This window comes from Dromiciops gliroides, chromosome 3, assembly GCF_019393635.1.
Source record: "Dromiciops gliroides isolate mDroGli1 chromosome 3, mDroGli1.pri, whole genome shotgun sequence".
Taxonomy (NCBI): Eukaryota; Metazoa; Chordata; class Mammalia; order Microbiotheria; family Microbiotheriidae; genus Dromiciops; species Dromiciops gliroides.
Window position 1 is genome coordinate 359,000,522 of NC_057863.1, and position 23,536 is coordinate 359,024,057.

At 39.8% G+C, this 23,536-nt stretch overlaps 1 protein-coding gene across 1 annotated transcript; it reads right to left on the reverse strand.

Annotated features, from left to right (window-relative positions):
- Window positions 1-2,417: 2,417 nt before the first annotated feature.
- On the reverse strand, window positions 2,418-12,156 carry LOC122747616 (60S ribosomal protein L37-like). Its single transcript, XM_043993552.1, has 2 exons — window positions 12,020-12,156; window positions 2,418-2,718 (listed from the first exon to the last, which is right to left on the reverse strand). Exons 1-2 carry the CDS (start codon window positions 12,154-12,156, stop codon window positions 2,418-2,420), a joined length of 438 nt encoding a protein of 145 aa, XP_043849487.1.
- Between the last annotated feature and the right edge of the window lie 11,380 nt (window positions 12,157-23,536).

Below are 23,536 nucleotides of genomic sequence, written 5' to 3' on the forward strand. Positions count from 1 at the left end.
AGTAAAGAAGTCTGTCTATTTGCTTGGGAGAAGATGCCATTTTAGCATGGTCATGTGATGAGGGCTTGGTGACATAGAATAGGCATGGGGGTGTGGTTTCCCAGCAAGGGGCGAGGGGCTATTTTGATTGGGTAAATCCATTCTAACCACATCTGTTAGACTAACAACAGAAAAAGTTCCCTGTCTCTAAGAACCAGAAAGAGCTCTGAACTTCACCAGGGTTTCCATTAGTATTAAGTGAAAATGTAGTTGTGGGTTGTGTGTGACGTCTCAGTACCTACTTCTTTGGATGACTAAGATTAGATAAATAGTTAGCATTGCCACCTAATGGTTACATGAATATGAAATAAAGTGTTATAAAAACATTAAGAAGAATAGGAGGTCCTTTCACAACTATGACTGGGGGGAAAATTTATAAATAAGAAGAGATCATAAAAGAGAATATACACATCAACATTCTGTTTTGATCTACTGTGATGAACTGGATTCTTCCCACCAATGCAATGGTACAGAAGAGCTCCAGGGACCCATGATGGAAGGGGATCTCCAAATCCACAAAAAAAAAAACAAAACTGTGGAGTAGAGATGCTGATTGAACCATACTATTTCCTTTGCTTTTGGTGCTGTTGTTTTTCTATTTTGAGGTTTTTCCTCATTGCTCTGATTCTTCTCTTATAACATGACTAATGCAGAAATATGTTTAATGTTATTATGTGTGTGTATATATATACTATATAAAATTACCTGCTGTCTAGGGGAGGGAGAAAAATCTGAAATTGGAAAGATTGTATAAACAAATGTTGAGAACTATTTTTACATGTAACTAGAAAAAAATAAAATATTTTTATCAGAAAAAAAGAGAATATACAATTTTAACCAAAAAAATTAAAAACTTTTTTATAGATACAGTCAATACACAGGAATAAGAAGACAAATGGTTAAGTAGGAAGAACAATCTTTGTATTAAGCATTTCTTTCTTTCTTTCCTTTTTTGGGGTAGGCTATCAGAGTTAAGTGACTTGCCTAAGGTCACATAGCTTGTAAATGCCTGAGGTCAGATTCAAACTCAGCTCCTCCTGACTCCAGGTCTGGTGCTACATCCACTGTGCCACCTAGCTGTCCCTACCTTAATTGTTTTTATTTTTCTTTTTGAGGGGCAATGAGGGTTAAGTGACTTGCCCAGGTCACACAGCTAGTAAGTATCAAGTGTCGGAGGCTGGATTTGAACTCAGGTCCTCATGAATCCCCAGGCCAGTGCTTTATCCACTGTACCACCTAGCTGCTCCCCCCCCACCTTAATATTTCAATCAGAAGTCTAATAACCAAGGTTTAAGAAGACTGGAAAAGTAAGGGGAGCTAGGTTATGAAGAGCTCCACATGCCAACCAGAAGATTTTTTGATACTGGATGTGATAGGAAGTCTTTGGAGTTTATTGAGTAGGGAGGTGGACTGGAATGGAGAGAGACTTGGGGCAGGCTGACCAACCAACAACCTATCAAATGGTGGTGGAAGTATCAGAGGAGAGAAAGGGATGTACTTGAGAGGTGTTGCAAAGGTAAAATCAACAAGCCTTGGTAACAGATTGGACATGAGTGGTAAGAGAGAATTAGGGATTAAAGATGACACCTAAATTTCTAGTCTAGGGGACTGGAATGATGGTGCTGCCCCTGAAGGTAATAGAAAGAATGGAAGGGGGAAAGTTTAGAGGGAAAGCTAATAAGTCCAGTTTTGGATATGTTGGGTTTAAGATATCTACTGGAAATCCAGTTTGAGATGTGAGTCTGGTAATCGGCAGATAGGGCTGGATAAGTAAATTTAAGAATCACCAACATAGAAACAATAATTAAATCTATGGGAGCTGATGAGATCACTAAGCAAAGTAGTATAGAAGGACACCCAAAGTTAATAGGCGTGACCTGAAGAAAAGATCTAGCAAAGAAAACTGAGGAATAGTCAGATAGATAGGAGAACCAGAAAAGAGTAGCATCCCAAAACCCTAGAAAGAAGGGAGTATAAGGAGAAGAGAATGGTTGTCGGTGGCAAAACCTTCAGAGAAGTCAAGAAAATTGAGAGTTGAGAAAAGGTCATTTGTTTTGTCTGTAAGAGATGATTAGTGTCTTTGGAGAGAGCAGTTTTGGCTGAATGATGAGTTTGGAAGCCAGACTGTATAAAGAGAAAAAATGAAAGAAAGGGGAGGCACCTATAGTGGACAGCTTTTCCCAAGAGTTTAGCCACAAAGTCTAAGAGCCATGGGTTGACATTTAGTGGGGATGGAAGTATCAAGTGATAGGGGAGGCATGCGGATATTTGTAGGAAGTAGGGAAGCAGCCAGTAGAGTGGGAGATAAGTTTTTTTGTTTTGTTTTGATTTTTTACTTTTTTGATTCAGGATATTTATTTTAACAAACAGTTGAATCCTCAAGATGAACTAGATGCTTCAACAGCTGCTCTCTTGGGTTCAGGTGTTCTTCCTTCATGGAATACATTCCTGAATTGATGGTAGACAATTTTTAGGTGCCTCATCTGATTAGTACCAGAGGTGTTGTGTCGCTTAGCCTTTGCACTCCGATTATACTTTCTCTTGCGTTTAGCAGGATATCCACATTTGCCACAGGTTGACTTCTGAAGATGGTATGCCTCAGAACCACAATGATAGCATGAAGTGTGCATCTTATTCTGGTGCTTACCAAACGAAGAAGTCCCATTCACCGTCTCTCTCCTACCACCCGGACCAAAGATAAGTGAGAGAGTGAAGATGATAGGAGGGCAATCTACTGGAGGAGAAGGTATGAAAAGGAATCACTTGTGCAGGTGGAGAGTTAGCCTTGCAAGGGGTACTATGGCTACCTCTTCAGGGGTGTACATATAGGCGTGAAGGAGGAAATAGTGACAGAAGGCATCTGAATGATAGGAGATAAGAAGGGAAAAGAGGGAACTCATAATACATGGCTGAAAGGGTAGAGGGAGAGGAAGCCATGGGAAGTTTGAGGAGGAATGAACAAATTTGGAAGTGCCACTGTGGAGAGTAGGATAGTGAGTTGATAAAGGAGGTATAGGATTGCCTGTCAGCAGTGAGGGCCCAGTTGAGGTTCTGTAACATAAATTTGTAGTGGACCCTGTCAGAATGGTTGAGTGATTTTCTCCACCTACATTCAGCATCATGTGTATAGGAGCACAGGAGGACAGTATAGAGTTGAACTGGTTCATGAAAGGGTCAAGATGGGGAAGGGAACAGGGTTGACTTCCTGGGAGAGAACTGAGGGGTAGAGGGATTAGAGGTCACAGTGTAGAGTAGGGCTGTGTATGGGAAGATAGTGAGAGAGGTAGAAAGCAAATAAACTGTAATCAGATCAAGGAAATTTGGAGTTCTTGAACCTGAAGGGAGTGCATTTGTGGGTGAAGGCAAGATCAAAAGTATAACCACGCTGGGGCAGCTAGGTGGTGCAGTGGATAGAGCACTGGCCCTGGAGTCAGGAGGACCTGAGTTCAAATCCAGCCTCAGACACTTAACACTTACTAGCTGTGTGAGCCTGGGCAAGTCACTTAACCCCAATTGCCTCGCTAAAAAAAAGTATAACCACATTTATGTGGAGCTGAGATTGGATGGAAGTTGTGGAGAATGAGTGAGTTAAAGAATTCAGAGGGTAGGGTCTTTTGCTTTTTATTGACTGACTTTGAGGGAGCATCAATATATATGTTGAAGTCCCCTTCAACTACATGTAATATAAGGGTAAGAGTTGGGGAGGAGAGAAGGATTATAAGACAGATATTGAACTCATTGAGGAAGGAAAGGGAATGTCCTGGAGGCTCGCAGACAATAGTTACCAAGATTTTAATTGGATGGAATGTGCAAATTCTATGGACTTCAAAGGGGGAGAGGGTACTATGGTAGGAGGAGAACCTGGAAAAAGCAATAAGGAGCAAAGAGTATTTCAACTCCCTTGTCTTGAAAGTGCAGCCAGTGCTGGAAAAAATGGCCAAGAAAGTCGTTTCATTAGGAGTGAGCCAGGTCTCAGTCAGAGCCAGAAGAGGGAAAGAGTAGGAAAAAAAAGATTTAAGATGAAAGCAAGTTTATTGCCTATGGAGCAGACATTCCAGAGGGCATAGGAAGGGAGGTATGTATGTGAGGCTTTGATGTGTAGGGGAATGGGAATAAGAAATTGGATAGTGGTAGATGGGGAATGGGATCTGGTTGATGATCTAGAGGGGTTCAAAAATCACTGGGATGTGAAGGTCAACTCAGGCCATCTTCTAGAGGCAGATTCTTGTTGTCTCCTACATGGGTCCCTCTATGTTAGGTGATCTGGGCATCTGCAAAGTCCTGCTACACTTCTAGAAGGCTGAGACCTAAATCTCATCAGAATATAATGTGGTTGAAAAATAAAAAGAATATAATGTGATTGGCAGGACTTCTGAATAGGCATTATTAAGTTCAGCTCAGTCATGTGCTGTTCCTCCAAGTCTATGTTTCCTGGACAGCAAGGCCAGGACTTGGGCTCCTCCATCTCTCAGTAGTCATCTTCTCTGGGGGAGAAACCCCCTGCCACCAGTCAGCTCTCATCAAGAGAGCCTAGGCTCTTTGGACCACCTGCAAAGTTGCCACCAACCCTAGATAGGTCTATATTTTTTTTAAAGTAATAAACATTTTTGTTTATAGTTTGGGGTCCCAACTTTTCTCCCTCCTTTTTCCCCTCCCCTCCTCTCTCCCTGAGGCAGTAAGCAATCAGATATAGGTTATACATGTGCAGTTATGTAAAGCACAACCATATTAGTCATTCTGTAGAAGAAAACTTGAAGAAAAGAAAAAAAATGAAAGAAAGTGAAAAATAGCATGCATCAGTCTGTGTTCCATCAATATCAGTTCTTTCTTTGGAGGTGGATAGTATGTTTCATTAATAGTCCTTTGGGATTGTCTTGGATCATTGTATTGTTAAGAATAGTTATATCATTCATAGTTCTTCATCAAACAATATAGCTGTTTCTATGTACAATGTTCTCTTCATCCTGCTCACTCCACAGATAGGTCCATCTTGAGGTTGATGTTTGATTATCTGTTGGGAAAGATATTCAAAACAGAAGATGAAGCAGTACTCACATATTCAGCCTTAGACACACCTAAGCAGGGCATGTGCCTTAGTTGCCATGTGGCTATAGCTGTTTGGCAACCAGAATAGTGAAATAGGTGAACTGTCATCCTTCCATCCCTCATGGAAAATCTCAGAATTATATGATACTATCTAGAGGGTTGAAGTAAGAGAAAGACAGGCTGTAATCACTCTCTTTTAAAGGTTCACTGAGTCATCATCTCCTTTTGAATATTAGCCAATAGGGTGATTACTTCATCATAGACAAAGTGCTCAAGTGTTGAGCCAACATTTTGATAGGAAGCAGGAAGGGAAGTTATACATTCTCAATGTTCCTGGCTTCCAGGAGTTTTTCTTTGTTACAATAAAGGAGCTCATTGATAATCATGATAATCAAGTACATCTGGGAAAAAAAAAAACTTGTGTAAAAACAAAAGGCATAAACATAAGTGTTTTTTTAAAGAAAAAAACGATACAAAACTAATTTTATTTCTTTTTTTGACAGGGTTGATAGGATATTAAGTTAGGAAAAATTGTGAAGTATATCTGGATTTCAATGGTATTTTACAAAGTCTCTCATTATACTCTTATGAACAAGATGGAGAAATGTGGTCTAACTCTAAAGGATAATATAGTTAGGTGGGCTCAGAACTGGTTGAATGACTGGACCCAAAGAGTAGAGATTAATTAACGGATCAATATAAATCTAGAGGGAGGTCTTTAGTGGACCCTATGCCTTATCAATCTATCAACTTTGCAGATGAAAAAATGTTGAGGGGAGGTTAGGTGGCGAAGTGGATAAAGCACCGGCCCTGGATTCAGGAGTACCTGAGTTCAAATCCAGCCTCAGATACTTGACACTCACTAGCTGTGTGACCCTGGGCAAGTCACTTAACCCCCATTGCCCTGCAAAAAAAAAAAAAAAAAAAAAGGAAAAAAAGAAAGAAAAAATGTTGAGAGGGATCCCTTACACATTGGATAACAGAATCAAGATCCAAAGAGATCTCAAAAGATCTGAAACTATTAAAGTTTGAATTCAATAAAATGAAACTTAGTAAGAATAAATATATAGCACATTTAAAAATAAACTGCACATAAATGAATTTTACACTCATCAGAATAGGCTCAAAGACCTTAATCTCATCAAAGTTGCCTCAAGGAGGGATTAACACCCCCCCCCAAATTGGATGGAGTAATATATTTAATCTGGGTGGTAAATGAACCTAACACTCATCAGAATTGGCTCAAAAACCTCAGTCTCATCAGAATTGGCTCAAGGAAGGAATAACATACACACTCAATTGGGTGGAGTAATCTTTCTAACCCTGCAGGAAAGTAGGAGGGGAAGTGGATAAAGAGAGAGGGGCAAAAGAAGGGAGGGCAGATTGGGAAAGGTGACAGAGAGAAGCAAATCCTTTTTGAAGAGGGATAGAGTGAAAGAAGATAGACAATAGAGTAAATATCATGGGGAAGGGAATAGGATGGAGGGAAACAGTTAACAATATTAATCATGAAAAAGAGAAAAGGGGGAAAATGTACAAAAAATATTTATAGCTACTCTTTGTGGTGGCTAAGAATTGGGAATCAAGGGAATGTCCATCAATTGAGGAATGACTGAAGAAGCTGTGGTATATGATTGTAGTGGAATGGTATTGTGCTATAGGAAATGACAAACAGGATGATACCAGAAAAACCTGGAAAGACTCATATGAACTGATGTATAGTGAAGTGAGCAGAACTGGGAGGACATTGTACATAGTGACAGCAGTATTGTTTGATGAGGAATTGTGAATGACTTTAACTACTCTCAGGAATACAATGATTCAAGACAATCCCAAGGAACCAATGGCAAAGCATATTATCCACCCCCATAGAAAGAACTGATAAAAAGAGCACTTGTGGATTGTACATATATAACCTATATCAGATTGGTTGATGTCTTGTGGAGGCAGGGAGGAGAGGGAGGGAGAAAAATTTGGAACTCTAAATCTCATGAAAATGAATGTTGAAAGCTACCCTTACATGTAACTGGAAAAAATAAAATAAATGTTGCACTAAAAAAAATAAATTAAAAAAATAAAAAAACAAACTGCACAAACAATATGATTAGATTTGGAGTCAGAGACTCTGGGTTCAAATCCTGGTTCTGCCACTTACCATTTGCGTGATCTTGGGGAAATTAGTTAACTCTTCTGAGCCTCAGTTTCTTTTTAAAAATTTTACAATATTGCCATTATTTTGTATATAGTACATTTCACTTTGCATCAGTTCATGTATGTTTTTCCATGTTTGTCTGATAGCATCCTGCTCATTATTTTTTTCATAGTAAACTACGCTTATATAGTACTTTAAAGAGAGATTTCCTTACAATAAACCCATGAGGTTGATTATTGCAACAACAGTAATAGATAACATTTATATAGTACCTTATACCTGACAAAGAATTTTCTTCACAAAAGCCCAGCAAGGTAAGTACCATACTTTTTGTCAATCATCCATCAATCCTTACCATCATCCTCAATCAGTCCTCATCTTCATCAACCAATCCTCCTCCTCCTCATCAATCAGTCATCATCAACCAAACCTCATCAATTTTCATCTTCATCCAATCATGATCAGTTCATCCATCCATCCATCATCATCATCTTAGATTACTCTTGCCTCTGCTTCAAAACTTTTTTCAAATATATAGGGAACTAAATCAAATTTGTAAGAATCCAAGTCATTCCCCAATTGAGAAATGGTCAAAGGATATGAACAGGCAGTTTTCTGATGAAGAAACCAAAGCTATCTATTCCCATATGAAAAAATGCTCTAAATCTCTAATGATTAGAGAGATGCAAATTAAAACAACTCTGAGGTACCACCTGACACCTATCAGATTGGCTAAAATGACAAAAAAAGAAAATAATAAATGTTGGAGAAGCTGTGGGAAAAATGGAACACTAATGCATTGTTGGTGGAGCTATGAACTGATCCAACCATTCTGGAGAGCAATTTGGAATTATGCCCAAAGGGCTATAAAGCTGTGCATACCCTTTGACCCAGCAATACCACTTTTGGGTCTTTTCCCCAAAGAGATCATGGAAAGGGGAGAGGGACCCATGTGTACAAAAATATTTATAGCTGCTCTTTATGTGGTGGCAAGGAATTAGAAGTTGAGGGGATGCCCATCAATTGGGGAATGGCTGGACAAGTTGTGGTATATTGTAATGATTGGAATGATGCCAACTACTGGAGACTTACTATAGGAAAGCTCCACCATGAGGAAAATGCCTCAGAGGGCAAGGCCATGTGGCTTTTCCTTGGCGTCAGGAAGTGACGTTTGCTCATGGGTACTGTCTATCAAGGCTACCAGCCAATTAACTTGAGGAGCCTCCTGTTTTCTGGGAGGAGACAGGAAGGAGGAGAGAGGGCCTGCACGGAGAGCTCTCTCTCTTTTGGGTTCCTGACTCGATGGTGGTGGTGGTAGCAGAGGACTTCACAGGAAATTTGAGGAAAGATAGGAATGCCAGGCTGTTGGAATTCTGTTCTCAATCTTTCTCTTTCTATTTTTCAATAAACCCTTAAAAACCTAAACTCGTTTTATCAGTGATTTTAGTCAGTTTCCCCCAAAACTGGGGGAACAGATTAGAATCCACATTTAGAATCTTAAATTACACAATATGAATGTAATAGAATACTACTGTGCTGTAAGAAATGATGAGCAGAAGGAGTTCAGAGAAACCTGGAGGGTCTTGTGTGAGCTGATGAGTGAGATGACCAGAACCAGAAGAACATTGTACACAGTATCATCAACATTGTGTGTGACTATATTCTTCTCATCAATGCAATGGTACAGAAGAGTTCCAGGGAACTCATGATAGAAGAGGATCTCCAAATCCAGGAAAAAAAAAAAAGAACTGTGGAGTATAGATGCTGAATGAACCATACTATTTATTTTGTCTTTGGTGCTGCTGTTTTTCTATTTTGAGGTTTTTCATCATTGCTCTGATTTTTCTCTTATAACATGACTAATGCAGAAATATGTTTAGTGTTATTATGTATATATATGTATATATGTGTATATATATATATATATATATATATAACCTATATCAGATTACCTCCTGTCTAGGGGAGAGGGGAGGGAGGGAGGGAGAAAAATCTGAAATTGGAAAGATTGTATAAACAAAAGTTGAGAACTATCTTTACATGTAACAGGAAAAAAAATACTTTATTACAAATTTAAAAAGAAAACTTTTTTCAGTTACTATTGTTAAGTGATTCCCTCCATTATATTCCTTCCCCATGACATTTACTCTATTTTCTATCTTCTTTCACCCTATCCCTCCTCAAAAGTGTTTTGCTTCTGATTTCCTCCTCCCCCACTCTTTCCTCCCTTCTTTCCCCCCCTCTCTCCTTATCCCCTTCCCCTCCTACTTCCCTGCAGGGTTAGATAGATTATTCCACCCAATTGACTGTGTATGTTGTTCCCTCCTTGAACCAACTTTGATGAGAGTAAGGTCTTTGAGCCAATTCTGATGAGTGTAAGGCTCATTCACTGCCCCACTCCTTCCCCATCTCTCCCCCCACTCCATAAGCCCTTTTCTGCTTCTTTCATGTGAGATTTCACCCCATTCTACCTCTCCCCTTCCCCCTCCCCCAGTGCAATCCTCTCCCCCATAAATTTCACCCTAAAGATGTCATCATGGGGCAGCTAGGTGACACAGTGGACAAAGCACCCACCATGGACCCAGGAAGACCTGAGCCCAAATCCAGCCTCAGATGCAAGACACTCAACAACTCTATGATCCCAGCCATGCCACCCAACCTTGACCACCCCACAAAAAACCCCAACAAAAAATAAATGCTTTACAGATATCATCACCTCAATCAATTCCCACCTGTGTCCTCTGTCTAAATGTATTCCTGTCACCTGTCCTAATACTGAGAAAGTTCTTATGAGTTAGACATATCATCTTCCCATATAGGAATTGTGATGAAATAATGGGATTTAGCAGATACTTAAAGACCCACCTGGAGATTAAGCTAGACTGATTGAATCAAGTGAGAGTGATTGACTTCTGATTAGCCTACTTCAAGTTAACTGGATTGTAATCACACCTGGCTGTCCCTTAAAAAGGTATTGTTCTCAGAAGCTAGACTGTGAACTCAACTTGAGAACACCTTCAAAACCAATGGATTTGGATGATGCCAACCAATCAGCTTGAAGCAGTGTGTAAGGACCACCTCTGTTCCAGACCTATAAAAAGCTTCCACAATCAGCTTGCTGGAGAGTTCCTGATTGAAGCAGGCTCTTGGAGGAGGACTTGAGGAAGAACCCAACCAGGCTGGAACTCTAGGCTAGATAGACCTTTTCTTAACTTTCTGAACTCCATGTTAATACCTGTATGCTTTAATAAATGTTTAATGCTCAAAGACTGGTGCTGAAGTTTCTAATTTAAGGCCATCACACAATATAGATTTTAAACATCACAGAATGTAAACAGTTTAACCTTTTAACATCCCTCATGATTTCTTTTTCCTGTTTACCTTTTTATGCTTCTCTAGGGTCTTGTATTTGAAAGTCAAATTTTCTATTCAGTTCGGGCCTTTTCATCATGAATATCTCAAAGTCCACTTTTTCATTGAAGTTCCATTTTTTTCCACTGAAAGATTATACTCAGTTTTGCTGGGTAGGTGATTCTTGGTTGTAATTCCAATTCCTTTGCCCTCCAGAATATCATATTCTTTGCCCTCTGATCCTTTAATGTAGAAGCTGATAGATTTTGTGCTATCCTGACTGTAACTCCACAGTACTTGAATTGTTTCTTTCTAGCTGCTTGCAATATTTTCTCCTTGATCTGGGAGCTCTGGAAGTTGCTTATAATATTCCTGGGAGTTTTCATTTTGGGATCTCTTTCAGGAAGTGATTGGTGAATTCTTTCAATTTCTATTTTACCTTCTGTTTCTAGAATATCAGGGCAATTTTCCCTGACAGTCTCTTGGAAGATGATGTCTAAGCTCATTTTTTTAATTATAGTTTTCAGGTAGTCCAACAATTTTAAAATTATTTCTCCTGGATCTATTTTCCAGGTCAGCAGTTTTTCCAAGAAGATATTCTACATTGCCCTCTATTTTTTTATTCATTTGGATTTGCTTATTGTGTCTTGGTTTCTCATGAAGTCACTAGCTTCCATTTGTTCAATCCTAATTCTTAGGTGATTATTTTCTTCAAAGAGCTTTTCCATTTGGCTTTTCAAGCTGTTGACTGTTTTTTTTCATGACTTTCCTGCATCACTCTCATTTTTCCTCTACCTCTCTTCCTTTATCTTCAAAGTCCTTTTTGAACACCCCTGTGGCCTGACACCAATTCATTTTTTTTTCTTGGAAGCTTTGGATGTAAGAGTAAATTTCTCTTGATGTTGCTATCCACTTCTGAGAGTGCACCTCAATCTTCCTTGTCACTAAAGAAACTTTCTATGGTCTGCATCTTTCTCTATCTTCTCATTTTGCCCAGTTATTTCTTGACTTTTAACTCCTTCTTAAAGTGGGACATTGCTTCCAGAATGCACTGTCCCAAGCTTCAGGGGGTCCAAGGTGGTAGGATTTAAGGAAGGGCAGGTTCTTCATTCACCTGGCCTGTGCTCTGGTCTGTAAATAACCCCAAGCCTACTTGCTATTCAACCAGGCAACAAAACTTTGTTTGCTATGGTTGATAACTCCAGTGAGCCTGTGCCCCTACCCAACCTGGGCCACCATTCAAGATTGCTTCCTGGTTATCAGTTGGGGTAGAACAACCAAATTCTGCCTCAGTTCCAGCAGAGACCCCTGTAATCTCCCCCCCAGCGAACTGCTTGACCCTCTCACCAGACCATGAGCTTAGTTTCAGAAGACACTGGTGCTGCAGCCAATTCAGAGGCCCCAGGGGTAAATTTCTCTGGCACAGCCTACCTGGGACTGGATCTGTGTTGGAACAATCTGGGTCTGGGCGGCCAGCCTGAGTCTGAATCTGTCTCAGCTTGGCCTGTGTCTGGGCGGCCAGCCTGGGGCTGGATCTGCATCAGTGTGACTTCAGGGTTCGGCTCCATTTCCACCCCAGCACAGCAGTCCCCTCCTGCCGACCTTCTAAGTAGTCTTTGGCTGGAAAATGATCTCAGCCCATACTTTTGTGGGTTCTGCTGCCTCAGTTTCTTTATCTAAAAAAATGACAGGGTTTTACTCGATAGAGTCTTTGTCAGCTATTAATCTATATGCTCCTAATGATCCTTCACACAGATAAAAGAGACTATATAACAAATGTAAAAACAATCTGAATGTTTTTATTCAACTATAAGTTTAATGTGAGTCAACAATGTGAGACCCACAAAAAGCTGCATTAAGAGAGGAATAGAGTCTGGAAAAAGGAAGATAGCCCAGTGTACACTGTCCTGGTCAGACTACATATGTAGCACTATCTCCAGTTCTGGGTGCCTCATTTTAAGGAGACAATAAAACACAAGAAGCATGTTCACAGAAGGTTGATCAGGATGATGAAAGAACAGAAGACTATGCCATGTGAAGATTTTTGAATGAATTGAGGACAAAAGAAGATTGAGGGGGTACAGGAGAGCTGTTTTCAGGTATGTGAAGGGTTATTATTTTGGTCAAAAGCTTTTCCTGTAACTATTGACATAATTATGTAGTTTTGTAACTATTATTAACATGGTTTATTAATATTGAATCATCCTACAATTGCTGGTATAAATTCCACCTGGCCATAGTGTATAATCTTTGTGATATATCACGGTAGCCTTTTTGCTAACATTTTATTTAAAATTTTGGCCTCAAGTTTCCTTAGGGATATTGTTCCTTCATTTTTTTCTCTTTTTTTGACTCTCCCACATTAAAATACCAAGATCATATTTGTATCATAATAGGAATTCTGGTAGGTTGGAAGACTCTCACTTAAGAGAGGGATTAGACTTGTTATTTTGGCCTCGTAGGGCAGAACTGGGAGCAATGAGTAGAAAGGACAAAGCCAGATTTAGGCATGGCATAAGGGAAAACTTCCTAATGAGCAGAGCTTCCTAATTATAGAAGGAGTTTTATTGAAACATAGAGGGATACCTTCATTGGAGATCTTCAAGAAAATCTAAACAATCACTTGTCAGCTGTGTAGAGGGGATTCTTGATAAGGGGTAGGCTAGACTACATGATTTCTGAAGTGTCTTCCAACTTTCAGATTCTGCAATGCTGAAGGAGAAAGCCTGTGGTCACTATGGACTGTGCACTTTTAGATAAGACAGTTAATACATTGAAACACACCCAAAAGGGGGTTAAAGAAAGTATTTTTATTGGAATTATGGAGCTCAAAAATAATAAGAGAGAAATATGTTTTGGGGAAGACCAAAGCATTTCTCTCAGCATTTATGAGTTCCACCAGAGGGAGCTCTGTATGGCTTTGAGGAAACTTGAGTATAAAGCATGAAGCTGATAACCAACATACTACAACAGTAAGGAGGATGGAAGGAAAGATGGAAACACATTTATCAAGCTCCAGTCACTGTATTAAGTGCTTTACAAATATCATCTCATTTGATTCTAACAAAAACTCTGAGAGATAAGTGCTATTGTTATTCCCATTTTACAGCTGAAGAAACTGAGGGAAACAGTGGTGAAGTGATGTTTCCATGATCACATAAACAAATAGCCTTCTAGTGATAATCCTCTCCAAACTAAATATGCTTTCAGGCAAATAGTCTGACATGTTTTTACTTTAGAGTTTTCCATACTGTGAGGATTTATGTGTATGTAAAATTGTGGGGAAAATTATGGAGATTTCTAGTAGACCTCCTATATCAATTCATCCACTTTTGTTTTTGTTTTTTTGTGTAGGGCAATGAGGGTTAAGTGACTTGCCCGGGGTCACACAGCTAGTAATTATCAAGTGTCTAAGGCCAGATTTGAACTTAGGTCCTCCTGAATCTAGGTGCTTTATCCATTGCACCATCTAGCTGCCCCCAACTCATCCACTTTTTAATGTGAAAACAAAAATGTGAACCAACAAATAAAAGCAAGACCAACATAGCTAAATCAATCATTTCCTCCAACTGGTGGGGTGAAGTGAGCAAGCTCTTGCCAGTGTCTACATCATCCCATGGCCACAGGCAAAAAGGGTTGCCTTTCCTTTGGTTCCCCCTGTACCACTATGGTCCCACACAATATATTGAGAATCCCATTCCTCCCACTTCCAGTAGCAGGGAGAAAGGGCTGGAACCCTTCAGTGGAGGTTAGAAGTAAGTACTTAGGGTGTTAGAGTACCCCTAGTCTCATACAGTACTGCTGGAGCATTCTCCTATTGATTCTTTTGGGGTCTCTTTCAGGAGGTGATTGATGGAATCTTTCAATGACTATTTTTTCCTCTGGTTCTAAAACATTGGGGCAATTCTCCCTGATGATGTCATAAAATATGCTTTCCAAGCTCTTTTTTTGATCATGGTCCTTAGGTAGTCCAATTATTCTCAAATTGTCCCTCCTGGATCTATTTTCCAGGTTTGCTGTTTTTCTGACGACGTATTTTATGCTTTTTTTCTACTTTTATATTTCTTTGATACTGCTTTACTTCTTTCTGTTGTCTCATTGAGTCATTAACTTTCCTTTGTCCAATTTTGATTCTTAAGGAATTATTTTCCCCAGCCAGCTTTTGCACCTCCCTTTCCATTTGGTCAATTGTATTTTTTGAGTTGTTTTCCTTAGGCAATTTTTGTCTTTCTTCTTCCAAGCTATTGACTCTCTCTTGCATAACTCTCATTTCCTTTCCCAATTTTTCTTCTACGTCTTTTATTTGGTTTATAAAATCATTTTTGAGCTCTTCCAAGAGGGCTTTTTGGTTTTGAGACCAATTCCTCTTCTCCTTTAAGGCTTCACATGTAGGCATTTTGACATCCTCCGAGTTTATGTTTTGATCCTCCCTGTCACCATAGTAATTTTCTATAGTGAGGGTTCTTTTCTGTTTCTTACTCATATTTTAGTCTCTTTCATGCTTTTAAAGTTGAGTTCTGCTCCTGGGATATAGCATGCATGGTCCCAAGCTTCTTTTCCTAGGGGCCAGGGCCCCAGTCACTGGCTTTCTGCTCTGAGGTCTCAGCTGCTTACAGCTTACTCATAGTACTGGAGTGGCCCAGCCTCATTGGGCCTGTTGGGTAGCAGATATCCCAGCTGACAGACTACCTTCTGCCTTGGAGCTGGGGACTTCACAACTGGCCTGCTGTACCACTAGCTTGCTGAGCTAGGACTGCAGGTCCTCAGCTGCTGATCTGTACTGTGGTTAACAGCCTTTTGCTGGCTTGCCTCAACAACCTCTGCACTGAGCTGTGCTCCCCTTTTACCCAGATGAGACAGATCTTTTCTGAAGACCTTCTAGGTGATCTTAAGCTGGAAAATTGTTTCACTCCATCTTTTTGCAGGTTTTGCAGCTCCAGAATCCATTGAGATGCTTAATGTAATGTTGTTTCTAAGGGAAATTTGGGAGAGCTCAGGCAGCTTCCTGGCTTCACTTTGCCATCTTGGCTCCTCCTATTGACTTTTTTTTTTTAAAGGTAAACCAACCATTTTATTTTCCTCTGATTAGTTCAGGAATTTTGATAGGCAGATAGCTCTTTACATTGGCTTTGGAGGGGGTTTGGGGCAGCACCAGCAGGTCTGAAGCGGGGTGGGGGTGTCTGACTTCACACTCTAATGCATCGCCAGCCATTGCACTTCCAAGCTTAAGTCACCCACTGCTCAGCTGCTCTCAGCCTCAGTTACCCGGGAACCTCCTATTGACTTTTTTTTTTGGTGAGGTGACTGGGGTTAAGTGACTTGCCCAGGGTCACACAGCTAGTAAGTGTCAAGTGTCTGAGGCCAGATTTGAACTTAGGTCCTCCTGAATCCAGGGCCAGTGCTCTATCCACTGTGCCACTTAGCTGCCCCTCCTATTGACTTTTGAGAGCAAGTTGTTAAATTTTCAGTGCAAGTATTTACACTTTGAAAATTGTCAAATGCTACAAATTAGGGATGGGTTTATTGTTTTGTTGATTATTTAGATTTTAAAAAGCAAAGAGAAAATGCAAATAATGCAGGATAAATTGTAAAGTGTGTCATGCATTTTCAGAGAGCTACTTGTTAAACATTTACTAGTACACCTCTTTCTGATACCCTCTGCTAACCCTACCCTTCAGGGAGTGGTGCCCAAACCCATTTGGTTGCCTAGTGACATGGGGCCTACAGATGCTTCTTGACAGTCAGGTATCAGGCATTTCTGTTGTGTGTTTTCCTCTGGGGCTCTATATCTAATGTCCATTCTCCACACCATCTTGAACCACCTTGGTGAAGGAGGTTCTTAAGGCAGGCTGAGGGCTGGGTGAGGCAAGGCTGAGGCCTCCAGGAGATCACTGCTTACCAGTGAGGACACAATATCATGTATTTCCTGGGCCCCTTGACCTGGGTATTAGAGAATTAAAGATTTTTAGGGCTACCACTTTCATCATCTATCAAAGATGTGATGGAGCTAAATTCACAAAGACATGTTTTCAAATCCTGCTTCAGATATTTACCTTTAAGGTCCCTTCCTGCTATAACTCTATGATCTGAAGAGTCCCCCTTGACTCTAAGATGTAGCTTAGTGCTATGGAAAGTGGTATAGAAATTGGAAACAAGGGACTCCCTGTTCTGCCAATATCTTTAGGCTTCAATTTCCTCAATTGTAAAATGAAGGAGTTGGCTTCAAGGACCTTTAAACTTCCTGTCATTTCTAAATCCATGATCTTATGATAATGAGTCAGTGCAATGATTTTTAACATTTTATTGTATAATATTTGTTATATAAATGGTAATAAAATTCTTAATTTTATTTGAATAAAATATGAGGTAATAAAATTACTTATGTAGGGGCATTTTTTTTTTTTTGTAAAAATGTGGCTACATAGAGTCTGTAAACCACAGCTGTATCTGAAACTTTTTCAACTTGTTAGAACTTGCTAGAGCTTAGGCTCTGCTGGCAAAGTCTTTGAGAGCCCAGGCTCGCATATATAAGATGATGCATTAGAGTAGGGCTTTTAAAAACATATCAGAAATGATGAATACGAGTGCTGCTCTCTAGTCATCACATAAACAGTTGGTCTAACAGTGTTGACAGTAAAAGCAGTTTCACAATTCTTTCTTCAAAGCTTTGCTACTGTTTAGCTGTAGCTTGTTTTTGCTTGCTTGGGGGGGGGGACCTAAATGCTATTACTCAACTTGATTATGCATATTTCTTCTTTTTGTTTTATTGAGCCCTTTTATTTTTTATGAGTCATTTCCTACTAAACTGCCCTTCCTATAGAACCCTCCTTTGTAACAAAGAAAAAGTTAAGTAAAACCAAGCAAAAGAGTAATTATGTTTGATATCCCATATGATATTTTGCACTTGGAGTTTCCCCCATCTCTGAGAGGAGAGAAGTATTTCATCATTCCTCTGGAATGAAGATTGATTATTGGATTCAATCTGACTTCAGATGCTTTTTTGTTGACACTTTCATTTATGTTATTGTAATCATTGCATATATCATGTTTATGGTTCTATATTGGTGCATAGGAATCCATGTATTTCTCAGAATTCCTTATATTTTAAATTTCTTTTTATGTTTTGTTCCAGATTTGTGATTTCATTGCTGTGGGGGAAGCTCCAATGAGGAAACTCCCCCCACTAGTGCACTCTGTGCACTTGTTTGTTTGTTTTTTTTTTTTGCTGGGCAATGAGGGTAAAGTGACTTACCCAGGGTCACATAGCTAGTTAAGTGTCAAGTGTCTGAGGCTGGATTTGAACTCAGGTCCTCCTGAATCCAAGGCCAGTGCTTTATCCACTGCGCCACCTAGCTGCCCCCATGTGCACTTGTTAATAAATTAAAATTTTAGAAAGCTGTTTGGGCACTTGGAGGTTCCATGATTTGGGCACTTGGAGGTTCCATAGCTTGGATGTGTCAGAGACATGACTGGAACCTAGGTCTTCCTGACTTCAAGTCCAGCCCTCTAACAAGTAGGAAGCAGTTAGAAACCTCACTTCAAATTCTGACTGCATATTTTTTTTTCCTTTTTGTTTCTTTCCTTTTTTTCTCAATAGGATCCTGGGCAAGTCATTTAACTTCTTTCCACCTCAGCTTGCTTATCTATAAGACAGATATAATATTGACATCTAGATCACAGTGTAGTTCTGAGAGTTGTGAGAAAGTAAGGGGTTTTGGGGGAGCCCAGAGGGCCCCCCACTCAAAGGAGCCCTGTCTGACTTTTTTTAAGGCCAGCCCAGAGTCAGGAGGATTGCAAAGGAAATGTAGATTGACTCTCCTGACTACTTAAAGGAAGTTAACTCACCTAGATCCCCCTCAAGTTATGCCAATCAATGGACTTGAATGTTACTGGCCAATTAGCAGTGACCTACCTCTACATTCAAGAGGATAAAAACCCTTGGAGAAGGGAGTCGTGGTCTCTTCTCTTTCCCCTCTATCCTGAACTTTCAGAGCCATGTGCTCTCTCTTTACTAACATTTAATATGATTTAATAAATGATTAATGTCCAAAACTGATGCTAAAACCTCTATTTATAAGTAGCAATATATTAGAATCCCCAGCTAATTTTCCCAAAAACCTAGAACAGACAGGCACTCCCATAAAATTTTGAACCACACAGAATCAAATCAGATAACGCATATAAAATGCTTTGCAAATCTTTAAGTGCGATGTAAATACTTATTATTATTACATCACATTGCCTCTCTTTGTCCTCTTTTTTTATGGCATGATATTCCATTACATTCATGAATGAATAAATGAAAGGAATTTATTAAACACTTTCTCTGTTAAAGGCATTGTGTTAAGTGCTGTGGATATAAATACATGAAAGTCAGTCCTTATTGTCAAGATGCTAACATTCTAAAGGGGGAAGAAAACACATAAAGGGGAGCTAGAGAGTGGAGGAGTACTATATAGTGATAGGGGTTTGGAAATGTCTGGAAAACGGCATGGTGATCTGTTTCCAGGCCACATAAGGAAAGAGTTTGCCCCTCAGAGACCTGAACCTCAGGGGCAGAGTACATATTCCAGTGAGAGGCAGTGTGCTTTGGAAAGGTCAGTTTCAGGGAAGTTAAGAGGAAAGCTCATTTAACAAAGAGCCCAGAATCCTAGGAACAAAGTCCAAGTTCTGGTGGGAGAGGAAGAAGGAGGAAGACCCAAATGCAGGTGGCATTTTGTTACCACATATACTATGAATATTTTGGTATATACTTTTCTGGAAGAAAAACAAGAAGGGGAAAAGGTTAAAAGAAAAAAAAAAAAAAAGAGGAGCTGTTGGCTCACTTGGAAAGGCCAGAATAGGTGGCACTTATCAAACGAAATCTGGCTTTTCAAGAGATTATATCAAAAAATTCATTTTGGGAGCAGAATGAAACCCATCCCATAGCATGTCCTAAGGTGGCTAATCTAAACTAATCAGATCCTCTGAAGGCAGTGCCTGTTACTTAGACTTAATCAGAAGTCTTTAATTTTCTTGAAAACAGGGGCAGCTAGGTGGCGCAGTAGATAGAGCACCAGCCCTGGATTCAGGAGTACCTGAGTTCAAATCCAGCCTCAGACACTTAACACTTACTAGCTGTGTGCCCCTGGGCAAGTCACTTAACCCCAATTGCCCCGACAGACAAACAAACAAACAAACAAAAACTTTCTTGAAAACAAGCCAGTGATAGGCATATTTCACCCTCTGTACAGAGCTGCCATTATCTTAAAAAACAAAGGCTCACCATGCTCTAAATTACTCAGATTGATTATGGAACACCATCACCTGAGTCAACTCACTACAGAGTATAAATGGTTTAGTAACTTTTCTAACATCCAAATTGTTTTCAATGTTAGTTAGACAAATTCACAAGTCCAACAACATTGTACTAGTAAGCCCATGTCCCAGCAACCCCTCCAACATTGAATATTGATCTATCAGGGTAGCTAGATGGCACAGTGGATAAAGCACTGGCCCTGGATTCAGGAGGACCTGAGTTCAAATTTGACCTCAGACACTTGACACTCGATACTAGCTGCGTGACCCTGGGCAAGTCACTTAACCCCTCATTGCCCCCCCCCAAAAAAAAACACATACACAAACGAATATTTATCAACTTTACCAGTTTGTTGGATGTCTTTTAATTTGCCTTGAGATAATTTTTTTTCACAAGGTTTTGATGGTTTGCATTTCTTATTCTGAAAACAATTTGTTTGCATTCTTTGATTCATAGCTGTTAAAGCAGGGCTTCTTTTTCCCCTCATGACCCCTTTTTGCCCAAGAAATTTTTATACAACCCTAGGTATATAGGTATACAAAACAGGTATACATAACCTTTTACTGTTGCCAAATTTTTCACAACCTCCACATTCCATTATGCAACCCTATATGGGGTCTCACCCCACAGTTTAAGAAGTCTTGTGTTAAGGAAAGGCTTAGTTTTAAAAATTTGTATCAATTGCCTTTATTGGACTAAGACTTTTGTCACTGATGTTTGCTGTGATTATTTTCTCATTGGACCGCTTTAACTCTTATTCTAGTGATGTTGATTTTATTTGTGCAAAAGTTTTAAAATTTTGTATCACTGCTATATAATGTATTTTGTGATCAATCAAATCAAAGCATTTCTTAAGTGACTACTACTATGTGCCAGATACTGTCCTAGGTGCTGAGGATGCAAAGAAAGAACAGAAATGGTTCCTGCCATCAAAGAACATAAGATCCTATAGGTAGAAGGAGTTGACATTCTATGAGGGGAAACAAAAGGCATTAACATGTGTTAAAAAGAAATACAATGTAATTTTTGGAGCTTCACTAACAAGTAAAGGGATCAGGAAAAACTTCATTGTAAACTAATGCAGAATGAAATGAGCAGAACAAGTAGAATGTGGAAATTTATTTTGATTTGGGGATTTTAGGCTGAGATTAGAAAGCCTTAGGCCCTCAGGGTCTCTCCCCCTCCTCCTCAGCTTCAGCTGAGCGGAAAAAGCCCCCTGGGCTATACAAGATGCCAGGTCAGACAGCTGGGGGAAAAAAAAAGCCCCAGCTCCCTCCGACCTGAGCGGAGCTATCTGAAGGATAGCCTGTGCTGAGGCATGAGGCTGGAGAGCACAACACCCCCCCACCACCACCACCAGCTGCAGCTCTGGCTGGCAGATTAGCTTGGTCTGTGGGGGCGCAGGAGGCCCCGAGATTTGAGTGGAGAGAAGAAAAGGTATATATAGACCTGGGAGTGAGACAGGAGGGGGGAGACGGACTAGAGAAAGAAGGAGCGAGGACGGACAAGATAGAGAGGCAAGATTAAGGAGAGGGGCTGACTAGGGGATGGACTAGATAGACAAGACTCAGGGGTTCCGACGGACAAGAAGAGGTCAAGAGGTGGCTGAGGAGACCGCAAAGATTGGAGACTAGAGACGTGGCTACAAGGACTCAGGAGAAGACGAGAAGGACTAGGAGCAGGCAAAAGAGAGGCCGAAGGGCAAACTGACAGAGCAGACAGACAGAAGGTTACAGGCCTTAATACAAACCAGGGAAAGTGTAACGTGCCCTGAGGCCGGAGGCAGCTAAGGCCCTTATTGTATTCAAGAAGTTCAAAGCACAGCGGGTGGGAAAGAGACCACAGGAAAGCAGTCAGGTTGTACTTTATTTCCCTGTATTCCTAATTTGAAATAGTATCTCATAAATAAACTCTGCTTTGATTATTTGGTCAAGAGGCTTCTTAATCTTTAGTCTATCAGTTTGGGAGCAGTGTGGTGGAACTTTATAAACGGCCCATATTAAATTAACAAAGTCAGATAGCCAAATAGTCAACAGTCCCAGAATAAGTACCCCAATCAAATTAGCCCTCAAAATTAGCACTAGTCATCAAAAATATTTCACAAGAACAATTTATACAACATTATAAAAACAAACAGCATTGACAGCTATAAGAACTATGATCAATACAATGACCATTCACAATTCCAGAGTACTGGTGATGAAAGAGATTATCCATTATAGAGAAGTGTGTATGTGTATTATATATATATATATATATACATACATACATACATACATACATACACATATGTTTACAGCCAATAGGAAAATTTGTTTTACTTGACTATGCATATTTATTACAAGAAATTTACTTTTTCTTCTTTCCTTTTTTCTCAACAAGGTGGAAGGTGGGGGAGAGAAAATAGATTTCTGTCAATTAAGAAAGAGAGATAGGTAGGGAATGCTACAGATGTGAAATGCTGCATGAACTTTCAGCTGATATCACTACATTATTTTACTTATGTTATGAGACTTTTCACTTAGTAGGAGTAATCTATAAATGTAATAATAATCTATAAATGTAAGTAATGTTTTGTTTTGTATTTTTTTTTTTGGTGGGGCAATGAGGGTTAAAGTGACTTGTCTAAGGTCACACAGCTAGTAAGTGTCAAGTGTCTGAGGTCAAATTTGAACTCAGGTCCTCCTGAATCCAGGGCCAGTGCTTTATCCACTGCGCCACCTAGCTGCCCCCTAAATGTATGCAATGTAAAAACAAACTAGTGATTCTAAGAATAACAAAAAAGCATTTCTTATGTGCCAAACACTTTGCTAAGTACTGAGGATACAAAGGCAAATATAGTTCTGCCTTCAAGAAGTTTTTATACATTCCAAGAGGCAAAGGTGAGGAGGAAATGCATTCTAGGCATCAGGAACATATATGAATGATGTTGTAGAGGCAGAACTGTACAAAAAATTAATTATTATAACTAATAACTAACCTGGAAAGTTATATATAATTGGGCTTATGAAAAATTATGATTATATGAAAAATGATAAATTTAGAAAAATTGTAATTGGGCCATAAGTCCCTTCGTGGTCGCCATTAAAATGTGAAATATTTTTTTATTGACTAGCCTAATTTGGGAGGCTAATCTGGCTGGAGGACTAATCTGGGGACTTTTGACTATTTGGCTATCTGACTACGTTTAATTTAATATGGGCCGTTTATAAAGTTCCACCACACTGCTCCACTCCCAAATTGATAAGCAAAATATTAAGAAGCCTCTTAACTAAATAATCAAAGCAGAGTTTATTTATGAGATACTATTTAAAATTAAGAATACAGGGAAATAAAATGTACAACCTGACTCTTTCCTGCGGTCTCTTTCCACTGGGTCTCTTTCCCACCTGCTGTGCTTCGAACTTCTTGAATACAATAAGGGCCTTAGCCGCCTCCGGCCTCAGGGCACGTTACACTTTCCCTGGTTTGTATTAAGGCCTGTAACCTTGTCAGCCCCGTCTCTCCTTTTCCAAACGGAACTCTCCTCTGTCCTTGTCCGAGCTCCCCTCTAGTCAGCCCCTCTCCTTAATCTTGTCTCTCTATCTAGTCTGTCCTTGCTCCTTCTTATTTTTTGCTGTCTAACTCCCAGGTCTACATATACCTTTTCT

Bases quoted from the DNA above. Each gene is read 5' to 3' on its own strand.
- LOC122747616 (XM_043993552.1), bottom strand. From the start codon at position 12,156: ATGGAGCCGAACCCTGAAGTCACACTGATGCAGATCCAGCCCCAGGCT. The intron at 2,719-12,019 runs GTAGGCTGTGCC...TCCGGGTGGTAG, and splicing joins CAACACAGATCCAGTCCCAG to GAGAGAGACGGTGAATGGGA.